This window comes from Monodon monoceros, unplaced genomic scaffold, assembly GCF_005190385.1.
Source record: "Monodon monoceros isolate NGI ecotype Baffin Bay Population unplaced genomic scaffold, NGI_Narwhal_1 Super_Scaffold_5, whole genome shotgun sequence".
Lineage (NCBI taxonomy): Eukaryota > Metazoa > Chordata > Mammalia > Artiodactyla > Monodontidae > Monodon > Monodon monoceros.
This window is the reverse complement of record NW_021703782.1, coordinates 22617502-22633570: the sequence shown is the minus strand read 5'-3', so window position 1 is coordinate 22633570 and position 16069 is coordinate 22617502. Positions and strand designations below refer to the sequence as shown.

General features: G+C 37.6%; 1 protein-coding gene across 1 annotated transcript in view; it reads left to right on the top strand.

The window, feature by feature from the left end:
• SPIN1 (spindlin 1) overlaps nucleotides 1-16069 on the top strand; it is a 59373-nt gene that overhangs the window by 35325 nt on the left and 7979 nt on the right. The window contains exon 4 of the mRNA XM_029203127.1: nucleotides 11411-11664. Within this exon, the coding sequence (XP_029058960.1) occupies nucleotides 11411-11664 (254 nt within the window). The remainder of the gene's footprint in view (nucleotides 1-11410; nucleotides 11665-16069) is intronic.

Genomic DNA, 16069 nt, shown 5'->3' with positions numbered 1-16069 from the left:
TGTTCTCATTTTTTAAAGTAAATAGAAACAAACTTTTGTACTTCTTGCGGGCTAGGATCCTTGGTGTGTTTGGGGGACAAGCTGGTGGACAAGCCTTTCCTGGCTTCCCAGGAGGTTATTTGGGAAATCTGCACTGAAGTTACATCTTGAAGGGAAGTGTAGTTGGGGGACATGTAAGGTGAATTTAGCTACAGTGATTCTTTGTTTTAGTTTTCAAATGTAAATCTGGCTCTTTTCTTCCTAATTGGAATAGTGGATAGATTTACATTTCAGGGTACTGTTGGAAGGTATGACTGGGCTTTGGTGTATTTCCTACTAATGTACATTTAGAAAATGGATCAGGAGCTATTACATGCTAAGTTGAGGATTTCCAGGGAATGTTTTCCTTTCATTTTATAAGATACCAATACTAGTCACCAACCAAAACTGTCACTATGATCCTCCTCCTTGTGTCCCTGGTGTAGTCTCATTTAGTGTTCATGGCATCCCTGTCAGGTAGGGACCATGAATTCTTCCGTGCACAGAGAGATTAAGTAACTTGTCTGAGGTCATACATATAAGAAGTGACTGAGCTAGGATTCAGAAATAGGACAGTCTGATTTTAAAGCCCATATTAACTACCACATTCTATTTCCTGAACTGTATGTTTTGTTGTCTCATATCTGAAAAATATATTATTTCTGTCCTAAACACACAGACTAGATAACAGTTGGAGCAAGCATCTAAATGATCCATGGTATTGACAATCTTAAATTGGTCAAATATGTAATACTTTTTAATCAATTTGCCAGTAACTGTTATTAACACCAGTGAAAGTGACTAGTGCTTTGGAAGACCCTTGAGGCATTTGGATGTTTGCCATGGACATCTCTGATATCCTCAGGGTGTACACTGTGTAGACAAAATAATGAAAAAACCATAGTGATTTGGATGGAAAACTTGACTTTCTCCATCTTGTTTTTATATTGCCAGTTTAAGCTGGGAATGACCGTATCAGCTGTAGAACTTTTATCAAGCAACAAGTACTAGAGAAGCAGTTTTTTCTCTCTCGACTTGCTGGTGTGCATTTTGCAGAAAGATAATTATTTGCCTTAATAGTTTCTTTTGAAATCTGCTGGAACATAAAGTAAGGAAACTGCTTTTATCTCACAATACTAAATAAAATAAGGAAAGAGGTCAGTAATTAATTCATACAGCAAAGTACATGGTGTGTGGCAGTCATTTACTGGTTCATAGTAGAATTGTAATGGTTGAAAATTTAACTTGAAGAAGTATGGTGCCTTTAAATATTGACTATAAAAGTAAGATATTTACTGATGAGAAACAGTAGTCAACTTAAGTCAATAAGGGAGTCTAGATAAAAGATGAAAGGTCTTAAAACAGATTTATTTTTAATTGGGGTATAGTTGATTTATATTATGTGAGCTTTAGGTATACAACATAGTGATTCACAATTTTTAATGATTATACTCCATTTATAGTTATTATAAAATATTGGCTATATTCCCTGTGCTGTACAATATATCCTTGTAGTTTATTTATTTTATACATAGTAGTTTGTACCTCCTAATCTCCTATCCCTATTTTTCCCCTCCCACTTCCCTTTCCCTATTGGTAACCACTAGTTTGTTCTTAGGAATTCTTTTCTTGATGACCAAGTAATTGGAATGGTACATTGAGAACTTATTTAAAGTATTGAGCAAAGTACAGAAATATCTTCTGCACTCTCAGTTTATCTTTTTTGGGCACATGGATGGATAGAAATTAGTGTTTTTTCTGGATCAGCTCTACTAACAAAGGTCTGGTGCCAGCAGCAGTAGCACTTGGAAGCTTGTTAGAAAGTCTTTGGTCCCTCTCCAGACCTGCGGAATGGAGCCCAGAGTCTCTGGGGCAGGGCTTGGGTATCTTTTTTCAAAAGCTCTCTAGGTGATTCAATGCATGCCAAAGTTTGAGAAGCACTGGCCTAGACCATTAACAGAGCTGATATCTTAAAGCACATTAGATAACTAAGTCAAGTTGTTTGGAAATGAGTACACAAAATTACAGCAATGAAGGATGATTGGATGCTGTGTACTTGGTCACCATTTTCTCCCATTGAAACTACAAGAAAAGCCATTTATAGCTTCTGGAGATAAGAAACAAGGAAAGTGATTATAGATGTTTAATTCTTGTTTCTCTGCTTTTATCCTTGAATTGTTTGGATCTTGAAGGGATGCAGCTTTTTATTTGCCCTTGGCTATGTAATTCCATATGTCTTCAGTTGAATGAAGTGTCTTGGTATTTGTTTACAGTATTGCTGTTTATTGACTACCTAGTAAATGATAGTTAAAAACATTTTAGACTTTTTTCCCAAAGAAAATACCAGAGACTAAGGCTGTTAAAAATAATATATCCAGGGAGAACATAAAACAACATCACCATATTAAAGGAACTGTTATTTTAAATTTTAAAAGTTCATTGCTTTAAATCATTAATCTCACATCCTTATTTGTACTGCTCTTATTTATTTATTAAAAAAATTTTGTTGTTGTTCATGCTGTGTGGCTTGTGGGATCTTAATTCTCCAACCAGGGATTGAACCCGGGCCCTCAGCAGTGGAAGTGAGGAGTCCTAACCACTGGACCACCAGGGAATTCCCTGTACTATTCTTAGATTGAACTGTCCAGAGATGACACACGTGTGTTTGTGTTCTTTTTATATCTTCTTCCAGTAATCTGACATATTCTTACTGTTTGCTTTTATATATACTATTTCAACTCATGTAAGTAAGCTTTAATTTTTATTAAAGTTTTTTCTTTATGTATATAATTATTTATTTATTTTTGGCTGCGTTGGGTCTTCGTTGCTGCGCGTGGGCTTTCTCTAAGTGGCGGTGAGCAGGGACTACTCTGTTGTGGTGTGCGGGCTTCTCATTGCGGTGGCTTCTCTTGTTGCAGAGCATGGGCTCTGGGTGCGCGGGCTTCAGTAGTCATGGCTCACGGGCTCTAGAGCACAGGCTCAGTAGTTGTGGTGCACGGGCTTAGTTGCTCCGCGGCATGTGGGATCTTTGTGGCCCCGGGCTCAAACCCATGTCACCTGCATTGGCAGGCGGATTCTTAACCACTGCGTCACCAGGGAAGTCCCCCCTTAAAGTTTTTCTTACTGATTTTTGAATCTGAATTAGCAATTAGAAATTAAAGTAAAATGTTAGAGTTTGTTTAATATATAATTCTTAACTTTTCTAGTACGGAAAATTTCAAATACACACAAAAATAAAGTAGTATAATAAATCCCGAATTCCTATCATCCAGCTTCAGCAATTATCAACATTTTGCCCAATATTAGATACTCTTAGTATATTTCTTGTAATTTAGGGAAGTTCTAAACCTTGTCTTCTAGTAGATGTTATAGTTGGAAGAGCTTAAATCAGTTTATCAAAAACTTACATATTTCTACACTCTTAATATTAAATAATATTTAATATTTTAACATACGTTTAAAAATATTTTTAAACATTCTTCTTTGTAAACTTCGGCTGCAAGGGTATTTGAACAGTTTAGGCATTCAAGGTGCAATAATTGGAAAGCTTGACTGATGATTTTAAAAAGTAGTATATTATTCTAATTACTGTTTTTGTCTTTAGTATTCGTTGAGGCATCCATTCTTTTTTTTTTTTTTTTTTTTTGCCGCGCCACGCGGCATGTGAGATCCTAGTTCCCTCACCAGCGATCAAACCCGTTCCCCCTGCCTTGGAAGCGCAGAGTCCCAATCACTGGACCACCAGGGAAGTCCCATCCATTCATTCTTTTTTACCTCCTCCTTTCGATCAAATTAAGTTGTTTATTAAATAAATTGGGCAGAAATGATATCTATATTAGATCTCCTTGAATTCTTCTTTTAGAACTAGTGAAATGATGTAAAAAAAAGGCAACAGAAATAAAATTTGGAATTGATAACACTAATATGTATAAATCTGTTTTTATATATAGTTTATTGCAGAATTAGGACATCCATTGCATTAAGAGTAATTAAAAATTGTGTTTTATCTGCCTATGAAAGTAAAATACTTAAGTCAGAAAAATTTGAAAACACAGGTAAATTCAGAGGAAGAAAACTTAATTATTTTTAATGCCATCATCCAGAGATCACACCTGTTAATAATTTAATGTATGTTTTAAAAGGTTTTTTCTGCATATCTGTATGGATAATTGTGTGTCCTACTGTGTGCCCTGCCATGCACAGTACTAAGTGCTTTGGAAACATTATTTCATTTATTCCTTGCAACGACTCTGAGGGGTGTATGTACTGAGTTGAATAATGTCCTTCAAAATTCGTGTCCACCTGGAAACTGACTGTAATCTTATTTGGATATAGGGTCTTTGCAGATGTGATCAAGTTAGGATGAGGTCATACTGGATTACGGAGGTCCCCCAATTCAATGACTGGTGTCTTTATAAGAAGAAAATTTGGACACAGACTTATAGGGGAAAAGGCTATGTGAAGACAGAGATTGGAGTGATGTGTCTACAAGCCAAGGAATAAAATGTCATGTTTTTTCTGTGATTTTAATAGCTATGTAGTTATTTCATCATATAGATACACTATTACTTATTAATTCAGTGAGACCTATTGAACATTTTTTATTTCCAGTTTTCCCTGGTATGAACACTGCTCAGAACTTCACTGTAGCTGTAGCTTTGTGCTTGTCCACTGTTTTCTTTTGATAAATTCCTAGACCTGGAATTACTGGGACAGTGGATTGCCAGATTGTTCACTAGGAGGGTTGTATTTATTCTGTAAGCAGTTAGAAAATAGTACTTCATTGTAATTTGCATTAAATTTGCAGTTTTTGTTATTGGTGTAGAAAGATCATCCTACCAGCAGACCAGAACACTGAGAAATCTCTGCAAGATATACAGCAGATGGGAATAGATTTATATAAAAACTCAGCTAAGCCAAGGAACTCCCAACCACTTTCAGCTGCAAAGGAAGACCTCCAAAAAGTTGAAAAAGTTAAATGTTCAAACTAGACCCCTAGAATCTATTCAGGTCAGGGAGAGCAAAGACTGGCTGCAGTCGTCTGAATCATTATGGGTGAGAAACCATTAAGCAGTAGATGCTCACCTTACCTCCCCTGACTTGAAGTTGCTACTCAGTCTCAGCTGCTTCACAATTCCCTGGGTCCTGGCTGCTTTATCAGAACCTGTACTTAATACTCAGACACCAGGGACCCTGACTTGGCTGAAGAAATACATCTCAGCTACAGATACCACTTAATCTTTCCTTGCATCTGAAGTGTGAACACCAAGGATCATCAGGCACCTGAGGAACACTGATAGCACCAAAGAAAGTCATACATGGAACAGGGCAGCTAACCAGGATTCTGCAAGTGTTAAGAAAGCTGCCACTCAGACAGCAGCAGACTCAACAAAGACAAGGCTAAACCCAGAATTTCACAAGGAATCAGGAAAAGTGAAAATTATCCTCAGATATCAGAAGGTGTGTTCATTAAAAAGAAAAATCATTCAAGATAAAGAAATAATCAGTTCATAGAAATTAAAAATATTATGTAAGGTATTCAATAGATAGACTGAAATTCAAGCCTGTTTTACCTAATTCAAGAGATTGACCAAGTGCTAGTGAGGGATAATTAGAAACATATGTCACAAGTCCTGGTAACATTTCAGAATCCAGTAACAAAATTCTAAAAGCAACTTGAAGAGGAAGATGGGTTACCCTCAAAGGAGCAAGGATCAGATTGGCATCTGGTATCTCTCAACTCTGGAAGGTAGAAGACAATGAAAATACCTTTTTGCAATAAAGGTACTGAGGGGAAAAGGAATCTGAGCCTGCCTTGTATACCTAAGCAAGTCAAGGATGAGAACAAAATAATATTTTGAGGCTTGCAAGAATTTGGAGTTTGCATTTGTTAACCCTATCTGACTTACCAGAGGACATGTCTAGAAAGACCAAATATATTGGGTTGGCCAAAAAGTTCAGGTTTACGGGAAAACCCGAACGAACTCTCTGGCCAACCCAGTACGTGAGAAAAATATAAATGTTGCAGAAAGCAACAAAAATCCTCTTGTTTACTTCTAAATAAGGAAATGTTTTTTTAAAATTATTTTTAAGATAGTAGCAAGATAAATAACAGTTTGGAACAAAAGACTGAATTTCAGCAGTGTGGTGAAAGTGGCCAGGAAGGGGTTACTAGGTGCTAAGGTGTTTGTTTTTAAAATTCTTTCCTTCTTTTACTAAGAATTTTTTTGTTACTTTTAGTCTTGCTTGGACCGGGGAAGGGATAGTATAGGTTTTGATTAATTGTAAATTTTAATAGAAAATTGTAAGTTTAAATAGGATTTTTTTTTTTTTTTTGGCCGAGCCATGTGGCTTGTGGGAAGCTCCCTGACCAGGCATCGAACCCGCACCCTCAGCAGTGAAAGCATGGAGTCCTAACCACTGGACTGTCAGGGAATTTAAATAGGATATTTAGGAAGTTAGAAGTAATTGCTGTAAGTTTAGAAATAAGATCTATAGATTCCTACAGCTTCCATTAGAAGCTTTATTTGGTGCAAAGAAACCTTGCTCATCCTAGCTGTATAGGTAAACGAAGAAAGGGGTGAGGAAATGAGACAAAGCATTGCAAACAGAAACACAAAGCAAAATGTTAGAATAGACCAAGCATATTATTTACCACAGCAAAAGTTAATGATTAAGGGCTTCCCTGGTGGCGCAGTGGTTAAGAACCCACCTGCCAATGCAGGGGACATGGGTTTGAGCCCTGGTCTGGGAAGATCCCACATGCCGCGGAGCAACTAAGCCCGTGCGCCACAACTACTGAGCCTGCGTGCCACAACTACTGCAGCCTGTGCGCCTAGAGCCCGTGCTCCGCAGCAAGAGAAGCCACCGCAATGAGAAGCCCGCGCACCGCAATGAAGAGCAGCTCCCGCTCACCGCAAGTAGGGAAAGCCCGCTCACAACAACGAAGACCCAATACAGCCAAAAATAAATAAATATTTTTAAAAATTAATGATTAAAGTTCCCTTAAAGAAAGTGAGGAAATAAAATCCATGCAAAAAGGAGGGATTGTGTTTCTTCAGAATTAAAGGATATAGGAGCCACTTTGAATAGGGATGCTTGCTGGCTAGATTTGAGTCCCTTGTGTTGTTCAGAAGATGGAGGAGAGCCTTGTGTACTGTACCACTGGAGGTGACCAGGATAAAAACTGCTTGTTCTGAAATGTGATTAGAAAGCATCAAGCGTCTCCCTCTTCAGAAGCAGTTGCGGTTCCAGAAGAATGCCACTAATGAGTATAGAAAGGATGAGTGACTGAACTAGAAAATCACTGCTCTGAGTCTTCCAGTTGCCCTTTCCTGCTATCAATGGCTAAGTTTATATTGGTTTTGTTGAGAATCATAGTAGTAGAAAATTTCATGCCTCTGAATCTAGGATGGAATCTTTTCTGTTTGTAGTCAGTGTTTTCCAGAGAAACAGCACCAATGGTGCGTGCATAGAGAGACTGGAGATCCAGGGAAGAGCTGATGTTGCCGCTTGAGTCTGAAGGTAGAATTGCCTCTTTGTGGGGGGCGAACACTCTTTCTTAATACCTTTAACTGATTGGATGGGGCCCAACTATGTTATGGAAGGCAGTCTGTCTGTTGATTTACATTTTAGTTTCATGTAGAAAAATACCTTCACAGAAAACATCTAATGCTTGATTTAGATACCTGAATACTGTGGCCCAGCCAACCTGACACATTAAAATTAACCATCACACTGGTGAAGATGCTGAATTTGCTTATAATTTTGGTAGTAATAATGGAATGTCTGTGTGAATTACAAAATGGTGCATATGACTGAATTCTTTCTTCAGTGAGTTTTGGGAACCAACCTCTGCCTTTGCTGTGAAGAAAGCCTGATTCTGTACACAGGATGAAACACAAGGACTTTTGCCTAAAGATCAAAAGAAGATAGGTAATTGTCTATTTGAAGAAAAACATAATGCTAGCAAAGATTCTTGTATTCTAAAGGAGGAATGTAATCACCTTCACCAGCCATATCCCTACAGAGGGCCAGTTGGATGTAGTGGCACATTTTCAGGGATTATGAAAAGGTCTTGAGGTTCACTTTCTTTCGGGTTTGAGTATTAGTAGTAGTTACAAGTTACAGACTCGATAATATGTTATTAAGGTTTTTTCCTCTCCACTAAGTTTTATACTGAAGTCCTTTAAAATTAATCTTATTAATTCATTTAAGGTTATATAGATTGGTTCCTTACTATGAACAATATTGAATTTAGCTCTTGCTTTTCTCCTTTCTCTCTCCATTTAATATCAGGTACTTTGTTCCAAGTAATATTCTTTTGCTTGGTGAGCTTCTTATACTTTACGTATTCTTCTTTCATTCCCCTTTTCAGAGTAGTGTTAACTGTATTTTCAGAGCAGGTAATAGTTAAATACTACTCTATTTCTCTTGTTCCTGTGTTTGTTCTATAGTAAGAGATATTCATTGCTTACTATCAGCTCTGTGCTGAAACTTTTCTAAGTGTTCTTTCTTTTTCTCCCTCTTAATATTTATTTATTTGGCTGCAGCAAGCCTTAGTTGCGGCATGTGGGATCTTTAGGTGTGGCATGTGGGATCTAGTTCCCTGAGCAGGAATCGAACCCCGGCCTGCTGCATTGGAAGCACGGAGTTTTAGCCACTGGACCACGAGGGAAGTCCCCAGGCGTTCCTGATTATCTGAAACTCTGTCCTGTACAGTCGTCCCTTGGTGTCCGAGGGGGATTGGTTCCAGGACCCTTCACACCATACCAAAATCCATGGATGCTCAAGTCCCCTATATAAAATGGCATAGTATTTGCACATAACCCACATAAGTCCTCCCATATACTTCACATCATCTCTAGATTACTCATAATACCTAATACAGTGTAAACACTATGTAAATACAATGTAAATGACAGGTAAATTGTTGCCTGCGTATGGCAAATTCAAGTTTTGCTTTTTGGAATTTTGGGATTTTTCTATCCATGTTTGGTTGAATCTGAGGATGTGGAACCCATGGATATGGATGGCCAACTGTTAACTTCTTCAGGAAGCATTTGTGAGAACAGTATTCCCCGCGTTCTTATGTGTTCACACAGTTTTATCTGTATACTTTTACTTGGAGGTCAGTATAGAATTCTTGGCTGCCTGTAAAACCCTCACCTCACATTTCCTTTCCTGAGAACCTTAAGTTTGTCACTCGGTTATCTGGTGGCACACGCACGGTGTCACTGTGTGATTTTCTTTTCCTTACACATGTGATTATCCTTACACATGATGCAGTTCTTTTGCTTGGATGCCCACGAGATGTTATTTTCTTTAAAGTTTGTTTGTTTCACTAGACTGTCTTAGTGTCAGTAGTTCTGGGTCAGTTTTCCCAGGGGCATGTGTGTACATTTAAGTCTTTTATTTCTGGATATTTTTCTTGTATTATTTTAGTATTCTTTCTGTTCCTCTCATTTTAGCTTTTGGGTGATTCTGTTACATGGAAGTTGGAATTTCACATCTGTTCCCATCTGTCTCTTTTTTATTATCTGTTTTCCTTAAATGCCCCATGGTGTCAATTTCTTCCATGTTCCTCTAGTTTAGCCTTCATTTCTGAAAAGTTTTCAAATTGCTGCTTGTTTGTTGACTGTGTCTGATTTTTCTCACATCTTCTCTTGTGTAACTGTCTCTCATCTGGGCTCTTACGTTTTTGATGTAAGTTCCTCTTTCATGGCCTCTGTTATGTGCATAATGTTAGGTGGTAATTTCCATCTGCCTTGTGGGCATATTTTTGGGTTTGCCTCCGTTGCCCATTGGTGCCACCATGGTTCTCTCCCGAGACTTTTGTACATGAGAAGGGGTGAGAGTATTCCAGGACAGCTATCCTTGCTGCAGAGCTCTTCAGTATTCCCATGGCATACTCAAGTTTCTCTGTATAGTCTCCTATGTGATACCTGTTGAGGTCAGCCTCCTTTGGGCCCACCCTGTAAGCATCTGAACCTCATCTTTCCTTTACCCATGGGCCTCACCCTACTCAGGATGTTATTCTCAGTATGTGTCCTCAGTTCAGGGCTCTGCCTTTCCTGGAAGGCCATTTGGCTGGGTGTTTGCAGAGACTTAAGGGCTGGGTTAGACACAGCGTTTTCTGGTCTCATGTCCTGCATATAACCTTTTGAACCCTTTTACAGTCCAACTGGAGAAGTTTTCCTTCTGAGGTGTTCCCCAAATGGTGTTCCCTATCTTGCTTAGGTAAAGGACTGTGTCAACTGATTCTAGGCCTCCTTGAGACAGCTTTAATATCTTGTTGTAACCTGTTTCTCTGTTTCACAAAACCACTAAGTTTACCAAGCTGGTCTACTTAAAATATATAAAACTGTAGTTTTAAATATTACAGGCTACAATAAATTGCTTGTTTTTAAAAGTTTATTTGTATTTATGCCATTTGTTCACCACTTTTATTTGTGGTTTACCAGATGAGAGCTTTATGCCCACATAAGCTCTGGGTTCTTATGAGTGGGTTCTCTTCTGCTCCCTAAATTTTTTCATTCTTGGCATATAGCAGCATCCATGTGCCAGCATGGCTTTGGCCTTCAGCTTGCGTTCAAGCCAAGTCTTGTCCCTTGTCTCTGGATTTCTACATGAAATGAAGATTTTTTCCCTGATATTGAGAGCCAGGTGTATTACTTGTAAACATTGTATGTAGATTTTTCGATTGTTTGTAATTGAGAAAGAATGTAGTTTGGTGTTGCTTCAATAATTTTTCATACTACATTAAGTATTTGTTACAAATTTAAGTGTTGAAGGTTATGTTTTCTAGAGAAGTAATGATAGTATAAATGCATGGATAGAAGCCAGCCTGGACTCCAGTTTAAGAAAAAGTTAAATGTCTAGTTTATTCTTATTGTTTAAGCCAGTGGGGACAAAATTATGTGGGCATTAGAATGGGTGAAATTGAGTTTCTTTTTAACGAGAAATGGATTTCTATTTTATAAAGCCATATGCATGTGCGGTTATTTCATGTAGTCAGCCCTTGTCTTTCTTTGATTAATTTGGATAATTGTGAGTTGATTGAATTAAAGGAAACTCAGAAAGCTGAAAAACTGATACTTAATTTTAAGGCTAAGTTGCTATTGACTAGTTGTGTTTTTCTGCGTGTCCACAGTTAGGGTGCACAAGAAGCTTCTATTGCTAGAGACAGGCCCCACCTGCGAGCCACCACTGCACGGCTGTGGGACTGGGAGATGGCTGCCTGTAGCCACCTGAACCCCGAGTGTGGTGGCAACATTAGCTAGCATAGGACCCGGAGCATCTGTGATGGGAGCATGCTAGCTAGCAGTAGTTGTGTTGGTAGGAGTGCATACTTTTGAGATGATACCTTACGTGTGTATATGTGTGAATACAGAAAACATCGGAGCAGTGTGGGGCCGAGCAAACCTGTTTCCCAGCCCCGGCGGAACATCGTAGGCTGCAGGATTCAGCATGGGTGGAAAGAGGGGAATGGCCCCATCACCCAGTGGAAAGGAACCGTTCTGGACCAGGTGCCTGTAAATCCTTCTTTGTATCTTATAAAATACGATGGATTTGACTGTGTTTATGGACTAGAACTTAATAAAGATGAAAGAGTTTCTGCGCTTGAAGTCCTCCCTGATAGAGTTGGTAAGTTCTCTTTACTGTTTGTGCGTTATAAGCTTTAAAAATGATTATTGAAATGGATGCTTTTTGATTATTAGCATTACTGGTATTTTTTTTAATTGGAGCATAAGTACTTCTGATACACATTTAAATCAGTCACCTAAAACCACAAAAACTGCTCAGCAAATGTTCTAAAACCAAAGTTCAAGGAACTGTGAAGGATATAAAGATGTATAAAATTGTTCCCCAAGAAGTCGACAGTCTAATAATTTCTAATATGATTATTTCCCACATTTTGCTCAGTTTATCTGGACTCTGGTGAGTAAGAGTATTTCTCATTAGCTCAAATATTCAATGTGCTCATTTCATCAGATTATAATAGCTCAGAAAAATTTCATGTATTTATTTTAGGATCTTTATGTGAAGTTAATTTTTATCATTGTGTATTATTATATAAGTGATAATTGTACCTTCAGCCAAAATTTAAGCAACCAAAACATGTGAACTCTATTACAACATTTTTGGGGTTCGTTTGTACAAGGTTTGTGGGAAATGAATGGCTTTTTTAATGTCATACAAATCAGTTTTGCCTTGGATACCTTAGGTTCCTTAAGGCATAAGGTGTCAGTTAAATAATAATGACTGGTTTTATTTTTAAGAATAAAATAAAATATGATTTTATTTTTAAGATCAACGGAATACACCCAAGTTGTTACTTTCTTCAGAGTATTTACTTTGAAATGTTTTCTTATTATTACTACAGTGATGCTGCTATTGCTTGAATCTGGTTTATGCTTTTGGAATTGTCCTTAAAAGCCTATATATTTACAAATAGAGCCTCAGCAGATCTGCACTTGGAGGATAGAAATTTGGGATTAAATTGTCAAGGGAAGGCGCTTACCTAGCCCCCCTTTCCCCCTTTGTTTTTGCCATTGTGTTCCTGGAACACGTGCTTCCTCATCAAGTTAACTTTGCCAGAGCAGCAAGTTATTTTTTTAATCCTTGCTTTAGATAGCAAACACTGTCTTTATTCATCCTGTATAAATATAGTTCAGTTTTCACAGAAATCTTTCTTTAAATTTGTATTTTTAACCAAAGGTAACTAATTATGTAATAGTAAATCTTTGGCATTTTAGTCTAAGTTCAGCTGAACACATTCTTCCTCGTGAAGCACATCCTCTTTTCTCCTCATCTTGACATCAGTCCATTTTCCACATTAGAAATTAACAATGAAGAATCTTCCCTTCAGGGCTTAAAAAGTATTATCCACACCTTTATATCAATTATTTGTGCTCAGTAATTATCATACATTCTTTTTCTGACCCAGAATTTTAGTTTCTGACCCCTTCAAGGGCAAGGCTGCTAGCTTACTTGAAATTTACTGCATTCTGCCACATGACCTGTGTTAGCTCTGTTGTCATCATAGGACAAAAGAAACCTTTTATCTTGATAAAAAAGTGATTTGACTAAACCAAAATATCCGAAGATATATGAGTATCTCTGGTGATCGGATTTAAGGGTTTCTTAATGTTTTTCTTTCTAGTTCTGGGCCATCTCTGTTTCCAACAGTAGATATGGATTGCTTTTGTAAACAGAAAAGCAATTTAAAAAAGGAAATCCAAAGGCCTGTGTGCAAAGCAGCAATATGTTACATGCCTAATTTAATTAATAGTTAACTATGGTATTCCCTATGATACTTTAGTCTGAAAAATTATTTGGACTTCATTTATGTTCCATGTAGGAAGAAAATGGTCTTTCCTGATTTGCTTAAGGCAGTACATTAAAGTTACAGTTTTGTTTTCCTTAAGCTAAAGATGGAGAGAAAAGTAAGTCAGTCAACCCAAAAGCATGTGATGTCACAGAGTACCAGTTCCCAAAGTGTAGTCTGAGGACCCTTGAGGTTTCCAGAGGCCCATTCAGGAGGCTTATTAGGTGAAAATTAATTTTCATAAAAATCTTAAGATATAATTTGCCTTTTTCACTCTCATCCTTTCACAGTTATACACTGGAGTTTCCCACTATTTGGAAGATCTGCATAACTCAGTGAATACAGTATTTTCTATATGAGCAGTGCATGATGTTACCAAATCATATATTGGTGAAAGATCCATTCAAAGACCGACAGATTTTTTACGTTGTGGTAAAAACACAAAACATTAAATTTACTACCATAATTATTTTTAAGTGTACAGTTCAGAGGCATTAAGTATATTCACATTGTTATGGAATAGGTTTCCAGAAATTTTTCATTTTGCAAGTCTGTAATTCTTTCCCCATTAAAACAACAGCTACTCTTTTCTGCCTCCCACTGGCCCCTGGCACCCACCATCCTGTTTCTATGAATTTGATTACTTTAGATACATCATAAGTAGAATCATGTAGTATTTGTCTTTTTGTGACTAGATTCTTTCCTTTAGCAGAATGTCCTCAAGATTCATCCATGTTGTAGCATGTGATAGGATTTCCTTTCTTTCTAAGGCTGAATAATATTCCATTGCATGTGTATACCACATTTTTTCAAACCCCATTCATCCATGATTGGACACTTGGGTTCCTTCTACCTTTTGGCTATTGTGAATACTGCTGCTGTGAACATGGGTATACAAATATCTCTTTGAGCCCTTCTTTCAGTTCTTTTGAGTATTTAACCAGGAATTCTGAATCATATGGTAATTTTGTGTTTAATTATCTGAGGAGCCTACATACGTAATATTTTCCATAGTGTTTGTTAACATTTTACAGTCCCACCAACAGTGCCCGAGGGTTCCAATTTCTCCGCGTCCTCACCAATATTTGTTATTTTCTGTTGGTTTTGATTTGCATTTCTCTGATGATTAGTGATGTTAAGAATCTTTCATATGCTTTTTGCCCGTTCATATGTCATTTTTGCAGAAATGTCTGTTCAAGTCCTTTGCCCACTTTTTTGATCAGGTCACTTGATTTTTTTGTTTTGTTTGTTGTAGAGTTGTAGGCGTTCTTTATGTATTCTGGAGACAAATGAATTTTAATTTAATAGTGTGACAGAAGTTTATTGATAATGATTTCGTATTCTACATTGCAATTAACCTTTAAGGAAAGCTACCACTTGTTGAGTTTTGATGTGGTATCATAGAAGAATACCTAGAATTATCTGAACACTAATAAAATATTTTTTCAACAGCATATCTTTGTGATTTTATACACCAACTAAAAGTACATACAACAGATTGAATGCTGAAACAGATATGAGATTCTAGCTGTCCTTTTTTTTTTTTGGTGGTACACGGGCCTCTCACTGCTGTGGCCTCTCCCATTGTGGAGCACAGGCTCCGGATGCGCAGGCCCAGCGGCCATGGCTCTCGGGCCCAGCCGCTCCGCGGCATGTGGGATCTTCCCAGACCGGGGCACGCACCCATGTCCCCTGCATCGGCAGGCGGACTCTCAACCACTGCGGCACCAGGGAAGCCCCTAGCTGTCCATTTTTAAAGCTAGACATTTCTTACTAATTTTTTGTTAGAAAATATTTTTCATTAAAAATGTGTTTCTGTAGGTATTTTAACATATTTTTAGATATGTCATTTATAATTTCTAAAATAGTTGGTACTGATATTTATCATCCATATAAACAAATGCGCAAAAACTTTTAAGAATGTAAAGGAGTCCTAAGATGAGAAAGTTTGATAACTTCTGGTATGAAGAAAACTAGTGGGATTTTGCTATAGTGTCATGCACAGTGGGGAATTCTATGTTATTTTGGGTAATTATTGCATACTTAAACAAAGAAAACTACCGTATGTGTTTACAGTGTCCTGATAAAATTGGATAGCAGTATCTTTACCAAGAAATTCTAATCTTTGTTCCTTTGAACTTTGACAAAAATAGGACTCATGAGTAAGAAGTGCTAATTTTTTTAAAGATAATTGTCTAAAATGTGAGGAATGGATAAACCTTAAAATCAGTAGGTTCCTCCATAATTTTCCCAATATTAAAAAAGAAAATGAAACTTGTAATTTTTCACCTATGTCTTTAATGTAGAGCAGGGCTGCAGAGGGCTATTGATACACCAGTAGGGAGGCCTGTGTTCCTAATCACACAGGCCATCTAGAACAACCTGCTTTCCTCTGAAATAATTAATTTATACAACAAATGTTGAACCCCTGTGATCACAGTATTGGAAACAAGATGGGAAAGGCCTTTGCTTTCATCACTGTGCAGTCTAAAAGCAAGTAAACAAACATGTAAAACAAGATAACTGCAGAGAGTGGTAAATGTCTTTAAGAAATCAAGCTTGGTTAGGTGACTGATTGTTGGGGCTATTTTCACCGGGTGGTCCTGGAAAGCCTCTGGGAGGACATCTGCTCAGGAAGAGCCAGCCCCCGAGGATGTGGGGGCCATAGTCAGCCCAAGGGTATCCCAGGAAAAGATGCCCATGCTGCTGAGGTGTAAGGCA